The following is a 24,856-nucleotide window of genomic DNA, read 5'->3' on the forward strand; positions in this document are numbered from 1 at the left end:
ATTCTTAATGCCTCAGAACATGAGGGGCTAAGAAAGGGTTTAGCCTCTGCTATAATAACTGGCCCAGCCATACATCTACTTTCCCCCCTACATAAGTAGGTAACTGTCATTCATTCCTATACAGAAGACTAAAGTACTGTATTGTGGGAAAGAACCAGAGGCTTGTTTGGATGGGTGGATGGAAGAGAGTGCCACAGGAATATTTCTCTCTCTCTCTCTCTCTCTCTCTCTCTCTCTCTCTCTCTATGTGTGTGTGTGTGTACACACACACACCATATTTTTCTGTGTATAAGACGCCCTCATGTATATGACGCCCCCTATTTTTGGGGACTCCAAATTAAGAAAACACCCCTCAGCACTACCTGTGTATAAGACGAGCCCCAATTTTAAACATAATTTTTTGGTAGAAACTAGTCTTATACATGGAAAAATGTGTGTGTGTGTGTGTGTGTGTGTGAGAGAGAGAGAGAGAGAGAGAGAGAGAGAGAATGAAGAGGTGGCTGAAAGGGATAGAAGTGTACTAGAAAGGGATGAGGCAAGATACTGGAACATTCCTTTCACCTCAGCCTCCTTCCTGGTATTTCATGGGCCTTTTTTTTTTTTGCTAACAATATATACTGGTCGTGATAAAAACAGAGCTACAGTAAGGTTTGCAGAAATATATCTGGAACAGCAAGAAGGATTCTACAAAATGTTATCAAAGGAATCTCGAGCTCGATTTAACCTATATGTTGGGTGTGTAAGGCAAACTTTACTGCAGCATTCTGTTCACCAGCACTTTTTGTGAACTGTGTTGCCTTTCCTTGTGCATACACTGCTACCACACCAGAGGTCTGTGGCTCGCATGTGCAGGGGCTGATGGCCTAGTTTAAATGTGAAGCCGGTGTATGGAACACCCCATGGCTGAATTCTGTCTTGCCCAGCGTTATGTTTAAATTGGGCCTCTCTCTTTAGGAAATGGTTCAGGCCCTTTGCGGAAGTATTTGCATACAGCTGTATTGGCAGTGCTGTTAGGGAATGTGTTTTGTTTTGTCTTTTTGTTTAGAGGGGAAACTGGTTTGGCAAGATTATTTTGTTTATTTCCATTGCCTTTAGATCTATAACCTGCCTTTTTTACATTAAGGAAATACATTAACTCTGAGTAACTTTATGCATTTTAAATTAAACAAGGGTTTGGGGTCTTTTATGTAAGGTCCAGTTCATAAGACCATGAAATTACACAGAAAGGACACATGGACTAATTTTTATGGCATATAGTGAGGTGGTTGTGCATTTTGTTTTACTGCTTAACTAAGTCCTGATTTCCATTGCGCGTTGACAGTTGTTTGTGCCCACATAATAGATGTACATCTATTGAAACATTAGGAACTGGACATGTAGTGAAAAAAACTCATTCTGTACGCCTACATTCATTCCTTTTAAGGTAACATGAACTGACCTTCAGTCTTGGGCAGACGGATTAATTGGGTTGTTTTGCATGTTAACTATAGAGGATGTATACGTGACTCCTGCAGAGAAAATGTGCAAGTTCTCCTTTGCACAGTGCTTGGATGCATGGAAAAAGGATGTGTGACTCACACTATTCCTGCGTCTTGGTAATGGGCAGAATAGTTTATACACTTGCCTATTCTAGGTTTAATAAAAAGTATTGGGCTGACGTTTTTTTTGGGTGTGTGTTCAGTAGATAAGAGATCAATGATAAAACCACTGTAATCTGACCATTGTAGTTTGAAACCCAAATGATCAATTTCCATTTGCCTTTCTTAATTTTTTCAGAAGTGGGTAGATATGCATATGTCTTACTTGAAATGTGAAATGCCCAAGTCTAGGATCCACAAATATTTGTATCAGTTCAGAAAAAAACTTGTGCATGCCTCTCTAGCACATATTTCACATAGTTGTGTAGAAGGTATGTACAGCATAGCTGAGATCTTAAAAGGGTGCTCTAGTTACACTTCAGAACATAGTGGAGACAGCTGCCAATGCCAAATAAAACCATGAAACTGTGATACCACAGTCAGTGAGCATGCCAGTAGTTTTGCATGAATTGTTATTGGGTAATATTTCCCCTTATTTCTTGAGAATTAAAAAAAATTCAACTTCCTTTCCCCCCTTGTCTTTAGCATCAAGAGATCCCCCCAACCACTTGAGGAAGATGAAGATAAGGACCAGCGAACAGTGACCATCAATCCTTGTCACATGGGAAAGGCATTCAAAGTCATGAATGAACTAAGGAGGTACTTCTTGTGCTCAATTTGCATTGTCATGCACTTGCTGCTTGTTTGTTTGAACAGGAGGCATCTAAGTTACATATTTACTTTGTAAAAAAGAGGTTCAGTTCAAGCATTGCTTTGAAGCAGGGTTGTGTCTCAAAATATGAAGTTCTGTGTTATGTCGGTCTCCCAGATCACACAGGTAGTTCTCACACAAGGATGGTGCTTTTATGCTAGTGTGGGAAGTTCTTACGTTATTCAGATCAGTCGCTTGATGCAAAACTTAATAAGAACACGAAGAGCCTGCTGGATCAGGCCAGTGGCCTATCTATAGTTCAGTATCCTGTTCTCACAGTGGCCAACCAGATCCCTGTGGGGGAAACCATCAAGCAAGATTTGGACACAAGGACATTCTCCTCTCCTGTGGTTTCTAGCAACTGGTATTCAGAAGCATTGCTGCCCCCAGTGTTACTGGTGTGACGTTATTGGTGTGAGTGTTTTGTGATATTGAAGTCAGCCACAGGAGGATATCAAGCATATTTGAAATGGCTTGGAATTATTCTACAGTGGTACCTCGCAAGACGAATGCCTCGCAAGACAAAAAACTCGCTAGGCGAAAGGGTTTTTTGTTTTTTGAGTTGCTTCGCAAGACGATTTTCCCTATGGGCTTGCTTCGCAAGACGGAAACGTCTTGCAAGTTTGTTTCCTTTTTCTTAACACCGTTAATACAGTTGCGACTTGACTTTGAGGAGCAACTCATAGAACGCGGTGTGGTAGCCTTTTTTGAGGTTTTTAAAGACTTTGGTGATTTTTGAAGCTTTTCCAAAACTTTCCTGACACCATGTTTCGCAAGACGAAAAAAATCGCAAAACGACAAAACTCGCGGAACGAATTAATTTCGTCTTGCGAGGTACCACTGTACTTTCAGTACAAATCAAAATAGCTGACAGGTTATTCAGTAGAAAGAAGCAAGCATAGTATTACATGTTTGGAGGCCTTTGCTGCTGCTTCCCTTTACACAAACGTGCTTGTGGCTGCTTTGCTAAAAACAATTTTTTTTAATAAACCCACTTAAACATTTTCAAATGTTCCCACAGTAAAAGAATCTCTCTTTAAATAAAAAGAATGCTCGGTGTGCTTTTTCATTTGGTGCAAATCACCACATAATCAAGATTTCCAGAAGATCAAAGTTATTTAAAAAGCGATAATCTAGTGTTACACGTATTACAACACCTACGCCTAATTGCAGAGAAAAATGGTTAGGGCAAATTGATTTCTGTTTGACTACCAATCCTTTTGCACACCAGTTAGAAATTTCATGTTGGCTAAAAGAGCCTGTTTAGGTTTCTATGTTATTCTACTGTTAAGTCTATTTTGCTTTAAATACCACAATTCCTTGTTCAGTCCATCATTGGCCCCACATTTGTCTATAAAAATTGGCTCTAGGGTAAACAATAATCATGTATGTAATTAAGATAGGGGTCTGTGTGTCTGAGTTTGTCATCTTTTCTTGAGCTTAATCTGATTACATATCTGCCTGCCATACATTATTTAGAGATGCAGTAAATAAATCCAAAATGTCTCTGTTGTGCCCAGGATAGATTAAAGAGTTATTTGTGGGTCAGATATTTATTCCCTGCTATCCGATGAGATTTAGTTTCTCATACATAAAAGTGCTTGACTTTGATTGGCTCATAACAGATTTGTGCATATCAACATGTGCAGCAAAATCTTATTGTATTGCCTATGATATGGTGTATACTATATGCAGATCCCCTAGGAAACATAAATTCAAGGCAGCCATTTTGGCTGCCTTTCTGAAGCCAATTGGAAACTGCGCCTTGGTTTCTGGACATTTTGGAAGTTGAATGGACTTCCAGAACGGATTCCGTTTGACTTCAGTGGTACGACTTTTCTTGAATTGCAATACACTCTGACCATGGCAGGACTATAGCACTCTTCAGAGGTGGTTGCGGAATTGCTGCAGATGCTATAATGCATAAAGGCTTGCCACCAAATTGCTGGGCAAAAATTCCTTGATAATGATCCAAATGGTGGTGTGCTTTTAAGCGTTATGGCAATGCTATCAGATGAACACATGGAACAGCAGCTCCCCGCGTCATGTCTGTAATGTCAAAAGGGGCATCAGCATTATGTGAAGAGTCCTACACCCCCCCCCCCGTTATCTTGGGGCTGATAGCTTCTACTTCTAGTCTGCTGTCACAGAACAGGAGGGGACTGGAGTAAAGTTGCTTATGTGCCTGAGTACTTGGCTGCCTAAGTTATGTGGAATATGTACTTGGAGTGATATAATATTAGCTTATTCCTTTTGCAACTTGAGTGCAGTGGGGGATAATGGGGGAGCGTATGACAGTGCTGCTCTTTGCGGAAACTAATGGCTTCTCTTGTGCATGATGCCCTTTTGAACATGTAAGACTACAGCTGCCCTTAAGCCTCTGTTGTCTCTTTCCTTGTGTGCTTATTACCGATTTATGCTTTTGGCTCCCTGCTGCTGCTGAGCTGTAGTAGAACTAAATTGTGGCATTTGCTTGAATGCCTTAAATCTGTTGTTTTTAGCAAAGGCTGATTTCCATGGCAATATTACGCACATGGCAGGGCTGGACCAGTGAGAACTTAATGACGACTGGGGACAGGCGAGCGGGGGGGGGGGAGCTGCACTTTATACGTATCTCTGCTGGGTCAGCCAGTGGCCATTCCTGTAGGAGGTCAAGCGGCCACAAATGCATCGGGTCCCTTAGTTTATAAGATTTCAGGCAGAGTTCCTTGCATTCCTCTCCTCCCCACACTGTAAAGTATATAGTGGGTAGGTATTATGTCAATAACAGGTGCTTCCACCTTCCCATTTAGCTTGGAGTTCCTGGACTGGCTAGTGTCAGTGATAGCAGCTGTGCTTTGAGCCTTCACTGTCACAGAGGATGGACTGAGAACAGGTGGCCCTTGTCCAGACATGGTGACCTTAGTAGCGGAAAGCCAGCAAGAGGCCTCCTTCTTAGCTTAACCTGTGGAGTCCCCTCCTTTCCCTAGCTGTTGTGTAGTGTGCTAGACTTGTGTGCTGCAAGAACCCTAGTGGCTGGAGGTTAGTGTGCGCTATGTGGCTAGGATGCTATTTTAGGGGATCAGTGGGGGGTGTATGGGGCATGGGAGGGAGGAGAGTTTCCTTACCCCTTTCTATTGTGTTGCCTGCTCTTACTATTCATTCTCTGTATCTGCTGCCTCGCCACCTGGGATATCCCAGTGGCAAGTCCTTTTTGTGTGTGGCCTCCCCAAGCAGATAATGCACAATTTGAGCTACAGTGGCCTTTGCTGCTGCCGCCCACTAAGTCCCTTTGCAAACCCCTTGTACAGGGAACATGTACAAACTAGAAAGGCTGGGAGGGAAATAAGTTGCCAACATCTGCTTCTTGGCAGCCGTCACAAATGGTCTCTTCCTCCTAGCAGGCCTATTGGTAGCAGGCATTGCAGTGTTGGGAATCATCTGGTGGGGGGGCACTGGTTCTCTACCATTCGTGTGTGGTCTAGCCTCTGTTTTGAGGACAATGTAGGAGGTCTGAGGTAAGTGTGTGTTCTCTTTGGGGGTAATTTTTTTGGAAGGGCTTGAAGAGGGAGGAGACTCAATGCAAGACTGATGAGGCTACTGCTGTGTTACCAACTGCTTTGAATAAAAGACAAAGCCCCTCCAAAGATGTTTCTTCATGCTATTCCCATTTATTTAAAAATTACTTGACATCCAATAATGGATTACTGGTCTTAAGACACCTACACATAATTACAGAGGGAAAAAACCTTTTGCATAAGCTGTAGATATAAATATATTCAGCTCAGTATTCATCAAAATGGATGAGGTTTTTTTTTAACAGTTCTTTGTATGTTTGAACACTTGGATCTTGAATTCACCCACATATTGAAATAAGATTTGTGAGGCTATAACCTTGAAATCTAGCTAAATTGTCATGTTTGTTAATTAAAAATGAACTGAATATTCCAGAGGGCTGCCTATAGAGGCTACAGCAAGCACCTCCTCATCCCCCTTAATAGTGCTGTATAGCAGAAGAGTCATTCAAGGAAACTAGACCATTTCAAGTCTGCATATAGAAAGCACAGTTTGGAAGCACGTTCTGAAACCATGATTTTTTGGTGTCTTCACAGCAAGCGGCTTCTCTGTGATGTGGTGATTGTTGCTGAAGATGTTGAGATCGAAGCCCATCGTATTGTCCTGGCAGCCTGCAGTCCGTATTTCTGTGCAATGTTTACAGGTATCTTTGGGCCTTTGAGCAAATAACTGTTATTTGCTGATTAAAATATATTTGGAGTCAAGCTATGTGTTGGGTGCTAGTGTAGGGTGCAGATTCTAAGATGCAGATTAGTTCTATTTGGTATCCACTAGGGTTTGAGTATAGGCCTGTGACTGTTTTTAAAGGTGTTCTGTATGGGGGGTGGGGGGAAGTAAACATGAGGTTTATAATTTACTATGTAAACAGCCATTTGTGTGCCTTTCCAGATACAGTGATGCCTCGCAAGACGAAAAACCCGCTAGATGAAAGGGTTTTCCGTTTTTCGATGCGCTTCGCAAGACGAATTTCCCTATGGGCTTGCTTCGCAAAACGAAAAAGTCTTGCGATTTTTTCCCCTCCCCCCCTTTTTCTAAGCCGCTAATAGCCTTTTAGCCGCTAAGCCGCTAAGCCTTTAATAGCCGCTAAACCGCTAATAGCGCTAAGCCGCTAATAGGGTTGCTTCGCAAGACGAAAAAACCGCTAGACGAAGAGACTCGCGGAATGGATTAATTTCGTCTTGCGAGGCACCACTGTATTGTATCCAGCATTAGGAGCATTCATCCCAGACTTGATTGTACTGGTGAGGCATGTCAAAGATCGGAGTAAGCTCCATAATGGAGACCATTTTCAGGTTAAGGCTACCATGGGCCTGGGCTCAGGTTTGTAGGTGAGCCTGAGGCTGAGATTTGAGGGATATTTTGTGGGGATTCAGCCTGTGTGCTGTCTCTGAATCCTGCAAAAACACCACCACCACATTTACTTTGCCTCTCTTTCTTTGCTTTGTCTCACCCTCTGTATGTAGCAGCTTTAACATGTGAACTAGTCCTTATGAATTTTGCTACAAGAGAACAAAAGACACTGCATGGGGAATAACACAGATTTTTGAATGACTGTTTTACAGAAAATGGTTTGGTAATTAATTTAATTGTGGAAGTATATAGCATCATTAATATATTTTACATCCGATAGCTTGCTTTTGAGGTAAGGTGTGGATTTTCTGCTTTTGAAATAACTATTGCAGTTGCAAACCGTAGTTACTTTCCTCCTTGTTTAAGTGGTGAGTGGCAAAATAGACAGACATCTGTGTACTCATCTCATGTGACATTCAACATGTGGGGTCCATGTAGGGTTTTGCTTTTTAAAAAAATCAGAACACTTCCATGTAAGACGCTTGTCTTGTGAGAATTGGCCCTTAGAAGTAGCAAGATGCTAGTTTAAAGTGCATTTTAATAGCTGTGCTGATACTACTTGTTCAGGTTGACTCCTGCAAAGGTGAAATGTAGGTAAGGACCTAAATTAGTGAGCAGTTGGTGGATCTGGCTCTTTAAGGACGCCTTCTGGCCCCAGAGTGAAGATGGAAGAGGTTGGGACCTAATCCTAATCATCACTGCGTCACTTTAAATTAAGGTGCACCAGTGGCAACCACTTCTGTACTAATCTTAATTCAAAACAGCAGGACAGGGGAGGTGAAAGTCATGTGGTTGCCATGCTACCATGCCATTATCCCTTTCTGCTTCTTGATTAACAATAAACTAAGTTAAAAGATGCTTATGTGGTTGCCAAGCAGTGACACATGTGATTGCCCCTATTTCATCCCTTCTCCCTTTAAATACTCACTACGGATGCCAGTATGAACTTGTAACAGCAGCCTCTTCACAGTCCTTCTTGGCCTAAGATGGCAGGAAAAGAGGAAAGATTCTAGTAATGCATGTACTTTGTAGCCAGAAGGTTCCATCCCTGGGATCTCTAGTTAAATTAAACAAGTGAAGGAAAAGGCCATCCTTCTTGCCTGAGACCCTGAAGAGCCACTGCTAGTCAGAGAAGACTGCAGTGGGCCAGATGGGCAAATTTTCAGACCATGTATGAGACAGCTTTATTATGGGTTCATTTATTTATGAAGTCATAATCTGTACTTCCATAACAAAAATAGCAAAGGGGAATACTGCCTATAAAAACAAAATCAACAGAAATATCAATGAAAAGGCATAAATAAATTCTAATTGGTTAAAATAAAAGAAATTCATGTTGAGGAGGCCTGTCTAAACGAAAGACATCCAAAGGCAAGGAGGAATAGTTCCTGCTGAACCTCTACTGGTAGGCAGTTCCACAGGGCAGCGTCTGCCACCCTAACAGTTCCTTTCCAATTACCATACTTCTTCCACCAGTGAATGAGATCGAGGAAAACTATGACCCCCTCAGTTCAGTGTTTGGCCCACAGGCCAGTTCAGTGCTGATTTAGTTGCTGACCTCTGACCTTCAGCTGCATAAAATGACTGAAAAGAGGGGAAATTATACAACAATAAAACCTAGTCTCAAGCTTTCTAGCACAACTGATCTAAAGTTAGAGGTATTCAGCTATTGTACAAATACATCAAATACACAAATAGCTCAAAAGAGCCTTGCCTGACATCAGTGCTCTCTCTTTCTATAGCACTTATAAAGAAGAGCCAGCAAAAATAAATGTAGTATGAGCTCAAACGCCCACCCTCAAGCTGCTCCCTCCATGGATGGGGTGGCAGCTTGTGCAAATGATAAGAGATTGCAAATTTTTCCTCTTAGTAAGTGGACCAATTGCAGCTCCTCTGTTAAAGCCCCAAACAGCTACCTACATCTAGGACTGTATATATTTCACAACTAAGCAATCACACTGTATAAATTGAGTTGGCTTGCATATTACACCGATCCTGGCTGGACTACACTGGCTGCCAATTAGTTTCTGGGCCCAATTCAAAGTGATAGTTTTGACCTATAAAGCCTCAAATGGCTCAGGACCGCAATACTTCAAGGACCGCCAAACCCTTCATAAATCAACCCAGACCCTGTGATAATCATGTGAGGTCTTTCTATGTGTGCCTCCTCCACGAGAGATACGGGTATTTCAATCTTTCAAAAAAATAAATAACACTTGGTATTTTGCAACATGAAAAAGCAGGGGATGGTATTTCTTAAAACAGACATGGCAAACCTTTGGACCTCCAGAGCTTGTTGGACTTCAACTCCCATCATACCCAGCCAGCATGGCCAGTGGTGAGTGATGAAAATTGTAGTGCAACAACATCTGGAGGGCCACAGGTTCCCCATCACTACCTCAGAAGATGACTCCAGCCATAGAACACTTCAGGTTGGAGGAGTGCCTTCCCTCCTCAGATGTCAATTGCCCTGGATCACTAGTGCAGGTGACCACCTGACAATGTCAGCAAATGTAGGGAATCCTTACCACTTGATTAAGACAGGAGTAGAACTGTGAAGCTTGACAATATCATGCTAGTAGAACTTGTAATAGAAAGATATTAATTGAATTTGCAACTTCCATCATAATAACTTCTATTGTTTCACACACATAAGAGAAAAGCCATTCAAAAGTACATACATTTGGTACAACTTGCAGTGGACACGAGATATTCTGGCCTGTCCCTTATACAGACCTCCCATTTGAAGGCTGTGTCACGGAATATAGACATGGACGTACTTTCCAGTGGAACGTACTACTTCAAAATAAATGCATGGAATCTTAAGATACATGCAAGTTACCAATTCCTTTCTTTTGTAGACAGGTTTTCTTCAAAGGAAGAGCAATCCTATTGAGTGAGTATAACGATAGTAGCCTGTTGGCTTCTGTTCCTTTTAAGAATGTAGAAAAGGGAACAAAGAATATTTCTGTCTTTCTTCATGGAAGAGTATCAAACAGGGCCAGCTGCTTTAAAACACATTGTTAAAAAAGAAAAGAATATTGGCTTTTCAGTTATATGAACTGTAGCTGTCTGTTCTCAAAGCTGTGCAGCAGAGATGCCTTAACTTGCCAAACAGATTTTTAAAAGTAATTTTGAAAGTGGGAATCATAAACTTGGTAGTATTTCTTAGACATCTAGAAATGGGATCACTGTTTAGAATGTGCTAAAATTATTTTTGTTTTTGTTAAGACGGATAGGTAGAAATTTCTTTACGTGCTCATTTGAACCTAAGGGGGTGGGGGAAATAGAAACACAAACCACATTTTTTGGGGGGAATTATTTTTAAAATTGAATTTCAGGAGATATGACTGAAAGCAAAGCAAAGAAGATCGAGATCAAAGATGTTGATGGACTAACCTTAAGTAAGCTGATTGATTACATCTACACCGCTGAGATAGAGGTCACAGAAGAAAATGTTCAGGTGAGGAGAGCTTAAAGGTGCCTTTTTAGTGGTGGCTCCCTTCCTGGGGAGATCGATAAATTGAATTAAAAAAAATTATTTCCCAAGGCTTACCATGAGTGATTTTCTGCCTTTTCTTGTACATAGTTTTTATGATGAACTTGCTTTAGTGTTTTACTTATGTAAGTTGCCTTCATAATTTTTCATTTTTAAAGGTGAGATTAAAATGACTCCAATAATAAAAGATTACCTAGGAATTGAAGTTAGAGATCTTTCAGGATGTGCCTGGAAATCAGGTCATATCACCATCATTACAACCATTATGTTCAGCAATAGAATTCTGCAATGTTTCTTTATAAAATTAAATTATGTTCTACACGTCTTCCCTAAAGAGGGCATCTTCTGGGTAGTCACATTGTAACTGAATGGCAAATTTGATGTTTAAGGTAGCTTTCTACACACATTTACGAGTAAGTCTATAATATGTGGGAAATACTGTGATTACACTGGTAATATTTTTTTCTCCATTCTCCAGCTGTCTCTGCTTAGATTTAGTATTCTAGGGGCAAAAATATTGTGCATTTAAAAGATTTTGTACAGCATTGATGTAAAATCAGGAATCGGTAATGTTACACTACTGCAATTGTAGAGTGAGAGAGGATTTAAGAGCTTATATTCATGGTTTGGGATGTGGGTGGCACTGTGGTCTAAACCACTGAGCCTAGGGCTTGCCGATTGGAAGGTCGGCGGTTCGAATCCCTGCGACAGGGTGAGCTCCTGTTGTTCGGTCCCAGCTCCTGCCCACCTAGCAGCTCGAAAGCACGTCAAGTGCAAGTAGATAAATAGGTACCGCTCTGATGGGAAGGTAAACGGCGTTTCCATGCGCTGCTCTGGTTCGCCAGAAGCAGCTTAGTCATGCTGGCCACATGACCTCCGGAAGCTGTCTACAGACAAATGCAGGCTCCTTCAGCCTATAGAGCGAGATGAGCGCCACAACCCCAGAGTCATCCGCAACTGGACCTAATGGTCAGGGGTACCTTTATCAGAAGATTTTACATTGGGGTAGCCAACTTGGTGCCCTACAGATGCTGTGGTCTACAATTCCCAGCAGCCAGCTTAGCCAGTAGTCGGGGTGGTAGGAGTTGTAGTCTGAAGCATCTGGGAAGCACCATGTTGGCTGCCCTATCTTCACTTAACCCTCAGAGCCCTTTGAGTTTTTGGAACATATCAACCAAAGCTTAGTAAGAGAGCATGTGCTTTGCATGCAGAAGATTCCAGATGTAATCCATGGCATCTCAGGGAGAGCTGGGAGAGACCCCTGTGTGAAACCTTGGAGATCCATCCACTGCTGGTCAGTGTAGACATTACTGAGCTACATGGACCTGGTCTGACTTGGGGTGAGGCAGTTTGTCTGACTTGGGGTGAGGCAGTTTCTCGTGTTCCTTGGTGGGTTATAAGAAGATAATGTAGATCATGACAATCACTTAGGTACAAGTTAAGCACCCTGGGTCAAAGCACTTTAACTTAAATCAGTGCCAGTCTTCTGTGTTTTGATAATTTGGATTTGGCCCTTGAAAAGTGATATGGCTGAATGCTTTACTGATATAATTGTTGAAGGTCCTGAACTCTGTTTTAACGGACAGGCCTGCTGCTGAAAGATCATGTGGATTCACAAGTAATGCGCTTAGATATTTGCACCATTGGATAATGCTGCTGCCTGTCTTTGTGTATTTTTAGTGGAAACATTGCAGGCCAGTGCCACTTTGTCCCAGGTGGTCCCTGCTCTGCTATTTAATACAAGTATTCCCAACCCAGTTTAATTTCTGTCACGGCTGAATAATTGTATCAAGTGCTGTAGAGCAGCAGTCATTTGGCTCCAGTCATTTATGTAACAATTTAGAATGTTTGAAGAATTTCACATTCAGTATATAAGCAATCTGTGGAATTTTAAAAGTTAATTATTATTGTTCTTATATGGGGTGGGGTGGGGGGGAGGAATGGCAAAGCCGAGGGGCGATGGTCTTGTTCAGACATCACAACCAAGGATGTTGGCACCATTCCTTGTGCGCTCACACATTCCTTCTCTTTGTTTGGTTCTCAGTACCTAGTTTGCCATTTCATCAGAATATAAGGCAAACTATGGTTATCGGGTGGCGCTGTGGGTAAAACCTCAGCGCCCAGGACTTGCCGATCGTATGGTCAGCGGTTCGAATCCCCGCGGCGGGGTGCACTCCCGTTGCTCGGTCCCAGCGCCTGCCAACCTAGAAGTTCGAAAGCACCCCCGGGTGCAAGTAGATAAATAGGGACCGCTTACTAGCGGGAAGGTAAACGGTGTTTCTGTGTGCTGCTCTGGCTCGCCAGAGCGGCTTCGTCACGCTGGCCACATGACCCGGAAGTGTCTGCGGACAGCGCTGGCTCCCGGCCTCTAGAGTGAGATGAGCACACAACCCTAGAGTCTGTCAAGACTGGCCCGTACGGGTAGGGGTACCTTTACCTTTACCTATGGTTATCGTAGTATGCCATAGTTTTAATACAAACCAGAATCCCAGTCTGATCTGTGGTTTCCAGTTCTTGTTTGGATGCAAACTGTGGTTTGTAGTTAACCATAGTTTATCTGATTTGTATGAAATGGAACATTATAGTTGTTATATGCTTGTTTGAAAGCCCTTTAAATCATAGGGTCGCTTCCGGCTATACAATTCTAACTGTTCCAACCCCCTGCAATGCAGGCCGCTTAGTGTTTAAAGGTCTCAAAGTGGCCTGCAATATAAAAACAATAATACAGCATGATAAAAACAGATAAAAACAAGTGTTCAATAATAACAGGGTCCAGTACTGTGGATCAGGAAAGACCTTGTTTGAGACATAGTTCTCACAACCTGGGAAGTGAGGAAGGGAATTGGAATGCACAAGAAAAGGAGGGTAAGTATGATCCTGAACTACTGCCCTGGTAGGCAATCTAGGCCATCTTTGTAGCAAGAAACGGGGCTATGTGGTTCACAGATAATTAGCATAGATGTGAATTTGCCCTTTACTTGGAACTGTTGTTCAAAAACTACACTGAAACTTGTATCATATTAGTGGAATTCCAATACACCAAAGCAGTTCTAGGAAATTGCTGGAAAAAAGAAACAGTTGTTATTAGTTTCCTTTTGCTAATTTAAGTTAATCTGTGCTAGGAATCAAAAGTGTTTGGGAGCCAGAGCCCATAGCTTAATTAATTTCTGTGTTTTATTGTTGCCTGTTGGGGGTTAGCATTCTCTGAAAAAGTTACTGATTTGTAATATTCCTGTGTGATCCAGCTGGGTTGGATTTTTCTTGCTGGAATAGTACAGTGAATGCACCCCAGGGCACGTTGCAGTTTTACTACTGTTCTTTTGGGATGAAGTGAGTTGAGGCAGTGGATGAACACAGTTTTCTTCTTGCCAACACAGTGTAATGGCAAGGTAAGTCTTTAACGATATTTGTCATGCTTTTCTAGATCATTCCTTGGAGACCTGCTTATGAGTTTTCTTGATTCCAACAGAGTAAATGCATATTTAGCAGTGAGGGAAAGAGTGACATTAATACTGTTTAGCTTTTTAAAGGCCATTGCCTTTTAAAAAACGGCTTTTTCATTGCTAAAGCTGGTGAGGAGTCTTCCTGGCAGATAAACAAATGTAAGTGCCCCAGGCCATCTTCTCAATCTGCTTTCATTCAGTACTGTAGATATCATTGACATCACCAGAATGTCACATACAGATATGATTCTTTCAGCAGTATGAGCCCTTTGGATATACAAACAGTTTGCTGCCTGTAATGGAAAATGATTCACAGTGAAGTTGGACAGCAGGTGCTGATGTACCAGTGCCATTCATAAAGAAGTGTGTTTTTTTGTGGAGATGTAAAGTTTCTATTGGTGACTGGCTTCTTTGACCTTGAGGACCACATTCTTTGTATTCATGATTAGCTGCAACTACTGTACATGTTAAATTATTGCTCATTACAATGACTGTATATAATTTCTCCTGAGGGTAAAGGCTGTATCAGCTTTGTAATGTATGTTCTGGGGGAGAGCATGGCTTGTAAAACATGCAGGGCAATAACATGTAGCTCTTTCTACACCATAAGGAAGCCGTGCACACTTACAGTGTGGTATAAAAACAACAAATGGGGGACGTGGCCTGAACATAGTGGTAAAATCAAAATGCTGTGAAGAATGAGGTAATGAGCAATGATTTATTCAGTGGGGGATAATTTCAAAAATGCAGAAGTAAAAATAGCACAGTGTATTCTAGCTTTTTTAAGAACACCACCTACTCTATATACTAATCTTTATGAGAAATCCTGTAATTTTAGGTGGATTTGCTATGACGTACATATCAGAACTATTAATTCTGTCCCACAACTTCATCCTCTTTGAAGGGAAAGGGAGATATCAAAAAGGATGACTGCCTGCATGAGATCTCTCTTTTTGGTCATGTGTAGCCTGTCCTCTGACTCTGAAATGGCTTCGTTGTCTCTTCCTCAACTGTGCTGTAGCAAGTTGCAACAGAATATTTATCCAAGAAGGCGAAGTATAGTGTTCATTCTCTGCCATTTTTCCCTCTGCCTTTCAGGTTTTGTTACCAGCAGCCAGCCTATTGCAGCTAATGGATGTTCGACAAAACTGTTGTGACTTTCTTCAATCTCAGCTCCATCCCACGAATTGCCTTGGTATTCGCGCCTTTGCAGATGTGCATACTTGCACTGAACTGTTGCAACAAGCCAACGCCTATGCAGGTGAACAAACACGCCTCCAAGTTGTCTCTTGTTTTGAAATATTGATGCCTGGAGGACAATTTCCTGCTTGCTTCCTCATAAGCAAAGAATGAGGGAGGAGGCAGAGAAGCAGATGATTGAATCTACATAAAAGGGTAGAAATACTTAGAATTTTTGTCATTTTCAAAATCAGCTGCTGGTTCCAGTTTTGTACTGAGATGCAATGACATTTTCTATGTTACTAAAGCCATAGTTTGATGTACCTGCTCATCCTGGACTTTATACTGCCTTTGGTAGCATCCATGATGGATACAGGAGGACTGCACCAGCAATGTTATGTGTCACCTACCCTCTATTATTTGGAAATGTTACTGATTTTCAAAATATGAATCGGATCTATGCCCAGTGGGCAAGACAGAAATACAGAGCCCAGGAACATCTTTTGGCTGTCTGTTAAATTTTTGATAGCCTTCACATAAAGTGTTTCCAACACATAGGCTTAAAATTCCTTACAGTGAAGCAGGATCTTGCACTCTGAGACGTTAGACCTACTTTCAGTTAGCCGCCTTCACAGTGACATTTGCAGTTGTGCTTAGAAACACAGTGATTAGAAAATGGCAGGTGTTAAATAAGATAGCCACTTAATGCAGCACCAGAAATAGATGAAATGAGTAACTGCAAAAGAGGGAACAGGAGAAGACAGTCATTTAAAATTTTCATATGCTAATGTATATGTACAGATGCAAATTTAGAAATAATTACTATAATTTAAATGGAAATACAGTGTATTTCTTCATAACGAGGAAGATGGTGACAAATGTTCCTGCTCTGCATCCAGGCACCAACAATTGATGGGCAACTTCAAGGTCTCGCCATTCTCTTTTATTTAAATCAGACTTGTACCAGACCATCCTTCAAATAAAGGACTGTCCTCTGACAACCTTTCAGATATAGGACAGGCCTCTAGGAAGTAGTACAAATATGGCCACCCTAGAATCAAATTACTTGCAACCTTTTCAGTCACTTGCTTGCAGCATAATAAGCAAAGGAGAAACTGGTGTCTGGGACAAATGGCTCACTCTTCAAGGTTTGATTTTTAGAATTGTTTAATCTTTAACCAGGCAAGTATTGCGTTCAGTTTAGATCTGGCTGTTAGGTAATTATAAGAGCTGCTTTTGTTGTTTTATTGGCCTTCATGAGCCCTTTTACTTCAGCATCCTATGTAATGTTAATGAAAAGTCGTTCAAAAAATGCTATCCAAGTGCTTTGGCTATACATTAACTGGGTCAAACAAAATATCTGCATGTTAAAAGTGAGTAAGAGGGAGCAGATGAGGTCACTTACTAGAAAAAAAAATCGCCTTTGAAAAAGTGACTTAAAGTAAATGACATGGGCCTCATAAGTGTAAGTTTCTGCCTTTGCAAAATTATTATCACACTCCTACATTTCTACCCTAAAGGGTGGCCTGTAGACCAGTGTATTGTGCATGGTTTGGCTGAGATTTGTTTTTGCAAGGGCCACCTGCTGGCAAATATAGGGATGACATTTCAATAGCTAATAGAGAACTCCACCTCTGTAGCAGGCAGCTTCCCAGGCTATTACAGGCAACTCTGATTGCTTCTGCCCATAGGAAAGCTGCTTTATACTGAACCAGGGCCACTGGTCCATATAACAGAATTGCAAACACTTATGACAGCAGTGTTTCAGACAGGAGTGACCTTTGGCAAGCAATGTATGTGCTCTACCCCAAGGTATGGGCTTGTTGTTTTTGAATACAGAGATTCATGTGCACAACAGCAGACTGTGATTATCACTGTGGCTGTGGAGTTGTCCCTCTTTCCTTGCTTGTGGTAATTTTGTGCAGGCTATGTCATTCTTCTTCTTCTTCTTATTTCACAACATAAAATTGCAATATAATTTACTGCTTCTACTACCTTCTTTAGACTCATTGTAACCTTCATTTTCTCAACTTTTGGTTGTTTTGAACAGAGCAGCATTTTCCTGAGGTGATGCTTGGTGAAGAATTCCTTAGCCTTAGCCTAGACCAAGTTTGCAGTTTGATATCAAGTGACAAGCTAACCGTTTCATCAGAAGAAAAGGTTTGGCCCGCTGCACAGTCTGTGATGCAGAAATATAACAATATTGCAGTGTTTTCAGCAAAAGAATGACAAAATATATGGGCACTAGAAGCAGATAGTCCCCAATATTTCCAGAAATAGACACATTTTAAAAACATGTGTGTATCTAGAGCAACAGTGGAGAACCTGTGGCCTCCAGCTGTTGTTGGACTATGTCTCCTGTTGACCACTGGCTGTGCTGGCTGGGGCTGATGGGAATCCATCAGTATTTGGAGGGTTCCTGGTTTAGAAACTGCTGTCTTGGATCAAGACAGTCAAACAAGCATGCTGAACCACCTGTCACTCGGGTCTATAGGGAAAAGCATTTTAAGCATAGTCACCGTATTTTTCGCTCTATAACACGCACCCGACCATAACACGCATGTAGTTTTTAGAGGAGGAAAATCCGTAGGCATGCCACCCATAGGCATTTCCTCCATAACATGCACAGACATTTCCCCTTACTTTCTAGGAGGAAAAAAGTGAGTGTTATGGTGCAAAAAATACGGTAAATAAGCTTTATGTGATTACTTAAACTTTCTGATACAGTGGTATCTCGGGCTACAAACACCTCAGGTTACAAACAGTTCGGGTTACAGATTCCGCTAACCCGGAAGTAGTACCTCGGGTTAAGGACTTTACCCCAGGATGAGAACAGAAATCTCACAGCGGCGGCAGCAGCAGGAGGCCCCATTAGCTAAGGTGGTACCTCAGGCTAAGAACGGTTTCAGGTTAAGAACGGACCTCCAGAACGAATTACCGTATTTCTTCCCCTTCAGGACGCACTTTCCCCCCTCCAAAATTGAAGGGGAAATGTGTGTGCATCCTATGGGGCAAATGCAGGCTTTCGCTGAAGCCTGGAGAGTGAGAGGGGTTGGTGCGCACCGACCCCTCTCGCTCTGCGCAAGCCGCGGGAGCCCTCCCACGGCTTGCACAGAGCTGCCTCCTATCCCGAAACCCCGGCGTGCTCAGCAGTCGCGCCGGGGCTTCGGATAGCTCCGCGCAAGCCGGGGGAGGGCTCCCGCGGCTTACGCGGAGCTGCCTCTTATCCCGAAGCCCCCGCGCGCTCAGCAGTCGCGCCGGGGCTTCGGGTAGCTCCGCGCAAGCCGGGGGAGCCCTCCTGCGGCTTGCGCGGAGCTGCCTCTTATCCCGAAACCCCAGCGTGCTCAGCAGTCACGCCGGGGCTTCGGGTAGCTCTGCGCAAGCCACGGGAGGGCTCCCAGGGCTTGCGCAGAGCAGCCTGTTCTGGGGGCTGGGGTCGGGGGAAGCTCGGGCTTCCCCCGCCCCAGCCCTGCGCCTGGGGGGGAAATAAAAATATTTTTCTTTATTTCCCCCCCCAAAAAAACTAGGTGCGCCTTATGGGCCGGTGCGTCCTATGGGGCACAAAATACGGTAAGTTCATAACCAGAGGTACCACTGTATTGATCATTCTTATTTGGAGGTAAGCAATAAGGGCTGCTGTATACATTGGCCCCTTCCCACATGCTAAATGGCTTAGTCCTATCCCACATAAGAATGTTTAGTGGCTTAGTTTTACATCCCAGCCACAGACTGTGTTTTGTTTTATTTCCAATAAACCACAGTCATTATATTGGTTACTGCGCAGGGAACAAGTCTTGTATAGACACACAAGATGTCTTACAGTGAACTGTGTTGTATTAGCATGCTACTATACAGACAGATAAAAGCTTCAGTGTCAGAAGTAAAATAAAAATAAAAGTCTCTTTCCTTCCAGTCTATTTTTAATGATTTCGGAAATAGTTTTAAATATTTATTTTATTATTTCACTTGCACACTGATCTCTTTTCAAAGAGCTTGCATATGGTTTCCAGGCAGGTTACAGTTCAGCAGGACTGAATCACCTGCCTTTAGTATAACTCTGGTGCAAGTGAAAAACAGCAAACTGAGCAATAGTTTAAAATAAAGTGAGTATGGTACTTCTTTAAAAAAAATCTGTCCCTTTAATAGCTTGTTCCAAATTAAATTTGCCCCATGATATATTAGCTTTGATTTGTACATATTTGTGATTAAAAGCCTCTGCTTCTTGTGGTCCAAGAGCAAAGGTGGAATTCTGGAAAGGGTAAAATGCGTAAATTAAAGGAATGTGATATCTGGTAACCCAGCAAGGTTATGACTGTTGTACCCTAAGGAAAGATTTGATGCAGATGAAGTCACAGAGCACCTAAATGCAGCTAAGTGCAGTGGGGAAAGGAAGGACAGTTCTTCAGCAGCCACTAATTAAGTGGAAGGGGTGAGAAGACACACAGGTCAAAGTTCCCAATTCTAAAACAGAGTTAAATGAGCAATTAATTAACCTTCTGTAGATAGTACAGCAAGCTGAATAGAATGCAATTAGCGCCACTTTAAATTTAATGCCCATCCCTAATTTACATTGGCCAGGCGATACGGTTTTTAAGAAGTGCCAACGCATTTATGTGCACAAATGCCATCACCACTTAAGTCCAAAAGTCCCAGCTGGCCTATGCGTTCTATTACATAGTAAGTCATCAGAACATCCTTTCTCTTGAATGTTCCTTCTCATGCCCATGAGTATCATAAATGTTTTCAGTTGGAAGGTTCATGTCATGAAAGACTCCCATGGAAACACATATTTCAAGTTGTTGGGCATTGGACTGAGCTCAACAAAAAACAGCATTTAAGTTGTGCAGTACTTATATTCATGGCATTAGCTAGTCTTTGTGGTCGGGATTGTACAGTAGACATTTAATACAAAGTTTGTTGGTCATACAATCACAATAAAATAAGCCAGTTTTGATTCTTTTTAAATCCATCTTTTTATCATATCTTCTTGCTTTTGAAAATACCTTTAGTTGGTTTTTCCAAACCTATTTCATTACTTGCTGAACCTCTGCTTGAGGTTGGATTTAACGGTTTATGTCTCTTTTTAAAGACAGGTGTTTTATTGCTCTTTCCAGGTGTTTGAAGCTGTCATTTCTTGGATAAATTATGAGAAAGAGTCTCGCTTGGAACACATGGCTAAGTTGATGGAACATGTCCGCCTCCCTCTCTTGCCCAGAGATTACCTTGTACAGGTTAGTGTTCTTCTAATATCTACAGCACTAAAAGTTTAATAATATACGCTTGGGCTGCTTGTTTGTGGCTTGCCATCAATCAAAAGAACCTTGGATAGCCTTCATAATTATGTGTGTGCCATCCTAGCAGATAAACATGTTCTGAATCTCCTTTTCACTTGAAGGTTCTGCTGGGCAGAGAATGAGAGCTAACCTTGTCCATAAAAACTGGTGCAGTGTAAAGCTGTCAGTTTTGTGTCCTGATAGTATAGAAATTTGGGATATTTGTCTTTAGCAGATACGTTGTTGAGCTTGCTTCACTGATAGATCAAGTGGGGAAGCACTGGAGAAAAGTACTGCCAGTTTATGCGAAGATGGCCATTCTCTTTGTTTAGTATCTACATGCGCACTATAGTTATTTCCAAGCTTTCCACTCCCCCAGAACTATGTTTTTTTTTTCTTTTAAAAAAAGATTCCAAATTTTTAAAAAGAACCTGGGGATTGGAGCTGCTAACACACAAGCATGCATATCTCCTTGTCGTTTCATTACTGTCGGTTTCTGAAGTTGTGTGAATTTTTTGATTCCTTAAAATACCATGTCTGGAACTGCTAGTGCAAATTAATCTTAGTCACAGTTCAATTATGCAGCTGAACATTCAAAACACAGCCTTTTGTATTGTTGACTTCTAAAGGAGAAGCCCTATGCATTTGTGGAGCTCTGTCTTTTCTGGATTGTGACTTGAGCCCCAAACATGTGAGGTTTTGGATTGCTGCCACTGTGTGTGTGTGTGTGTGTGTGTGTGTGTTTTATATCTCAAAGCTTTTGTCTCCCAAGTTATAAGATCTCATAGTTCCTTGTCTTCTGGAGCTTGTATTAAGTAGTGTTGTAAATATTTTAAGATGGGATTGCTGTAGTTATGCACTAATCAAAACATTTATACTAAGCTTGCACAGTTTAACAGAACACAAGCATTACTGCACAGTTGAAGTAGATAATATTGTAGTGAGTGAAATAGGGGAATGGGATAATGATGTGGAAGAAGCAGTTTGGGGTTTTATTTCTACTGCTACACTGAAATCATGAATGAGCATTACAGCAGCCTGCTAGTGACACTTTTAAAGAAGTCTGATAATAGCCATTGTACTAATATCTTTGTTGGTGTCTTCAGACAGTTGAAGAAGAAGCTTTAATCAAAAACAATAACACATGTAAAGATTTCCTTATTGAGGCCATGAAATACCACTTGCTTCCTCTGGATCAACGGCAGTTGATAAAGAATCCTAGAACAAAACCAAGGACCCCAGTCAGTCTGCCAAAGGTAAGCTATGTTTTTCTTGCTGAAATACCCAAGATGATGGTCACATGCCCCCTTTACATGGATGGCCATATGCACAGTGGTTAGAATTGCATGATCATTCCCCCTTGAAGGAGGATTGGGTGTATGCACACATATCTGCACACAGTGTTCATTGCCCTTTTGCACACATGAATGTCCATTAAATTGTCAGCATGTTGGAAAGAGACTTCCCACTTTGACATGGGTAAATGGTTCAACTTTGCTGAAGTTCCTATAGGTGGTAATGGTGGTACATGTTTTGTTTTTGTTTTTTGACTGGGGCATATGTGAATCAACCCATGGAAGAAGTTTATTAGCAAACCAACAGTCGTCTTACACCATTGCTAGAATAATTTCTTACCAAACAGAGAAATGTTGCGGTTTCATGTTTTGACAACTACTGCTACTCCTATTCTAGTTTTTCTATTAAAGCTGATTCAGAACCCATTGCAATCAGCCACTGTTCCATAAACTTGGCTCTGCCACACTACTGCATGGAGAAATGCCAGTCAGAGGAAAAAAGGGAAAGTTTGCTCTGTTGTTGTGTGTTGTTATATCCCAGATGGTGTTGGGATGTTGGGTTAAAGTGGTTCTCAAAGCAAACAGCCAGTAAAGGAGCACTATGGTTTTAGTATGTGCATGTGTTTTGAAAACTTTGCCATTTTGAATGCAGCTAGGTTTATGCACACATACACAGTGTGTGTGTGTGTGTGTGTGTGTGTGTGTGTGTACAGTGCTTTTTTGCCTGTGGGGACGCAGGGTTATGCATACGCCTAAACATTTTATGGATCTAAGTTTGGCCTCATTGAGGGGCAGTATTTCAATATGAGTAGGAAAATGAGTGTACCCCTAAACATTTTTTAAGAAAAAAGCATGGTGTATGTATATATAATCTAAGCAAACACAGAGCCATTAAATGCTTGTTCAAGTAATTCCCCCTCCCCCCATTATCATGGGAATTATAATCTCCCTTTGTTAAAACTAGTCTCTCTTGATACTAAGCACCATCAGCGTTTCCATTGTTCTTAGAATTTTCATATCATTGCCAGGCTGTTATCAAATGCTTTTATTAAAATGTAGCTCTTCTGGGATCTGAACTAATTACCTTTTGCAAAGGAAGCTAGATAATCTGTGAAAGGTAGAGTACATAGGCTTTGCCCAAAGGCTTCAATCAGTATTTTATCCAATAATGTATTGACTGCACTTCCAAGTTCAATATCATTCAAATGCCAACTTCTCATGCATCTGAAGTAAACTTTGCTTTTTTTTCTTGGGTGAGTTCTCACATAGCTGATAGTGTCCTATTGCCATTTAAGGCCCCAAATAAGATCAAGGATTTCTGTTTGCTGTTGAAAATGCTCTCATGATAACTTTTCTCCCTTCCTACCAAGGTAATGATGGTGGTGGGTGGGCAAGCACCTAAAGCCATTCGGAGTGTAGAGTGTTATGATTTTGAGGAGGAGCGATGGGATCAAGTTGCTGAACTTCCTTCTCGGAGATGTAGAGCAGGTAAATATTTTCCCTATTAAAAAAAAATAGCCTCAGTCATAATCACAAAAATTATTTAGGACAGATTTTATATATTCAGTTGAATTTTAGTCTAAAGTAAAACATTAGAGTTAGCCCTTCTCTGTTAACAGAGCCAGGCTCTCTTGGATAAGACTGATTTTCTAGATCCATTTCAGTTGGTTTTTAGGCCTGGTTTTGGCATGGAACATATCTCTGTCACCCTGTATGATGGCCTTTGTTGGGAGAGAGAAAGGGGGAGTGCAACCCCATTGATTCTGCTTGGTCTCTCGGCAGCTTTTGCTATGTTAGTTGTGTCTGGCAGGCAATTATGCTTGTTTTGATAGAACAATCTCCTCAGCGCTCTGTTGAATTCCACCCAGTAATAACAGTCTCATGTACTTCAGCAGCCAGGAAGAGCCATTTCACATATCAATACTTTTGTGTAAGCTGAACATACATAGCATGAGTGCAACAAACGTGATTTCAGATATTGTGCTCTATTCCCCTTGTTTGAGCGTACATTAGTTGACAAACCCAACATTTTTTTATGTAATGTATGAAATAGTGAAATGCTTCACTATGGTAATGGTGCCATATGAGGCCATAACATTTGAAAGCTTGCTTTTCCCATGGATCAGACCTATTAAATAGAGAGATTCCATGCCAATGCCAGGCTTACCATCTCATAGATGTGATTCATGAAACAAGCAGCATTCAAACTTTACAGGTTCCATATGTAGTTGTCACCATACTGGAATATTGCTTGGTGACCTTCCTGAAGTTCTGGTAGGAAAAAGAGAAAGAAAATAATTGTCCTATAGGCATGACCTGCCTTCCATTTTTCTGTCTCCCAATTTGTTTTTAACAGGGGTGGTATTCATGGCAGGGAAGGTCTATGCTGTGGGAGGTTTTAATGGCTCTTTACGAGTCCGAACAGTAGATGTATATGATGGAGTGAAAGACTTGTGGACGTCAATAGCCAGCATGCAAGAAAGACGAAGCACTTTAGGAGCAGCTGTGCTAAATGAACTCCTCTATGCTGTTGGTGGATTTGATGGAAGCACAGGTAGGTTGCTAAACAAACAAAACTGGGTGAATGCTGTTCATATCTTCGCTCTTAAACACTTTACAAGAACTGTAGAACTTCCTTGGAATTCAGTGCTCCTGATGCTACATTTCAAATCTTCTTCTTTATAAAACAACAAAGCAAAAACCTTTGTTACAACCTGTTTTATTATGTCTGGTGTAGTTTTCTGCAGTGGATGGAAGAAATTCGTGGGTGGGTTGCACTTCCCAGTCATTTTTTCAGTGCATGGTTGTTGAGTAATCACAAGTGATGAGAACTGGGGTGGTATTTTGAGATACAGATTCTCAGTGCAAAATTATTAGTATTGGGTTTAGTGTCCAGTTCCTGATCCTGAAGTAGTCTCAACCTGCATCCTTTCCCCTTTTTGTCTTGGAAAGATTAAGACAAGAGTATTGCCT

General features: G+C 41.6%; 1 protein-coding gene across 7 annotated transcripts in view; it reads left to right on the forward strand.

The window, feature by feature from the left end:
* The window catches only part of KLHL3 (kelch like family member 3), a 49,278-nt gene that overhangs the window by 19,140 nt on the left and 5,282 nt on the right, over window positions 1-24,856 (forward strand). For 5 of the 7 annotated variants that reach the window (XM_081185572.1, XM_081185573.1, XM_081185574.1 and 2 more), the window contains 9 exons: window positions 2,124-2,237; window positions 6,381-6,487; window positions 10,536-10,657; window positions 15,235-15,397; window positions 17,366-17,475; window positions 20,430-20,546; window positions 21,695-21,844; window positions 23,254-23,371; window positions 24,240-24,437. In XM_081185572.1, the coding sequence (XP_081041698.1) occupies window positions 2,124-2,237; window positions 6,381-6,487; window positions 10,536-10,657; window positions 15,235-15,397; window positions 17,366-17,475; window positions 20,430-20,546; window positions 21,695-21,844; window positions 23,254-23,371; window positions 24,240-24,437 (1,199 nt within the window). Of the gene's footprint in view, window positions 1-74; window positions 96-1,146; window positions 1,424-2,123; window positions 2,238-6,380; window positions 6,488-10,535; window positions 10,658-15,234; window positions 15,398-17,365; window positions 17,476-20,429; window positions 20,547-21,694; window positions 21,845-23,253; window positions 23,372-24,239; window positions 24,438-24,856 lie in introns of those variants that run through there. The other 2 variants (XM_081185577.1, XM_081185575.1) reach the window with 2 other exon arrangements.

This window comes from Podarcis bocagei, assembly GCF_964188305.1.
Source record: "Podarcis bocagei genome assembly, chromosome: 2".
NCBI lineage: Eukaryota > Metazoa > Chordata > Lepidosauria > Squamata > Lacertidae > Podarcis > Podarcis bocagei.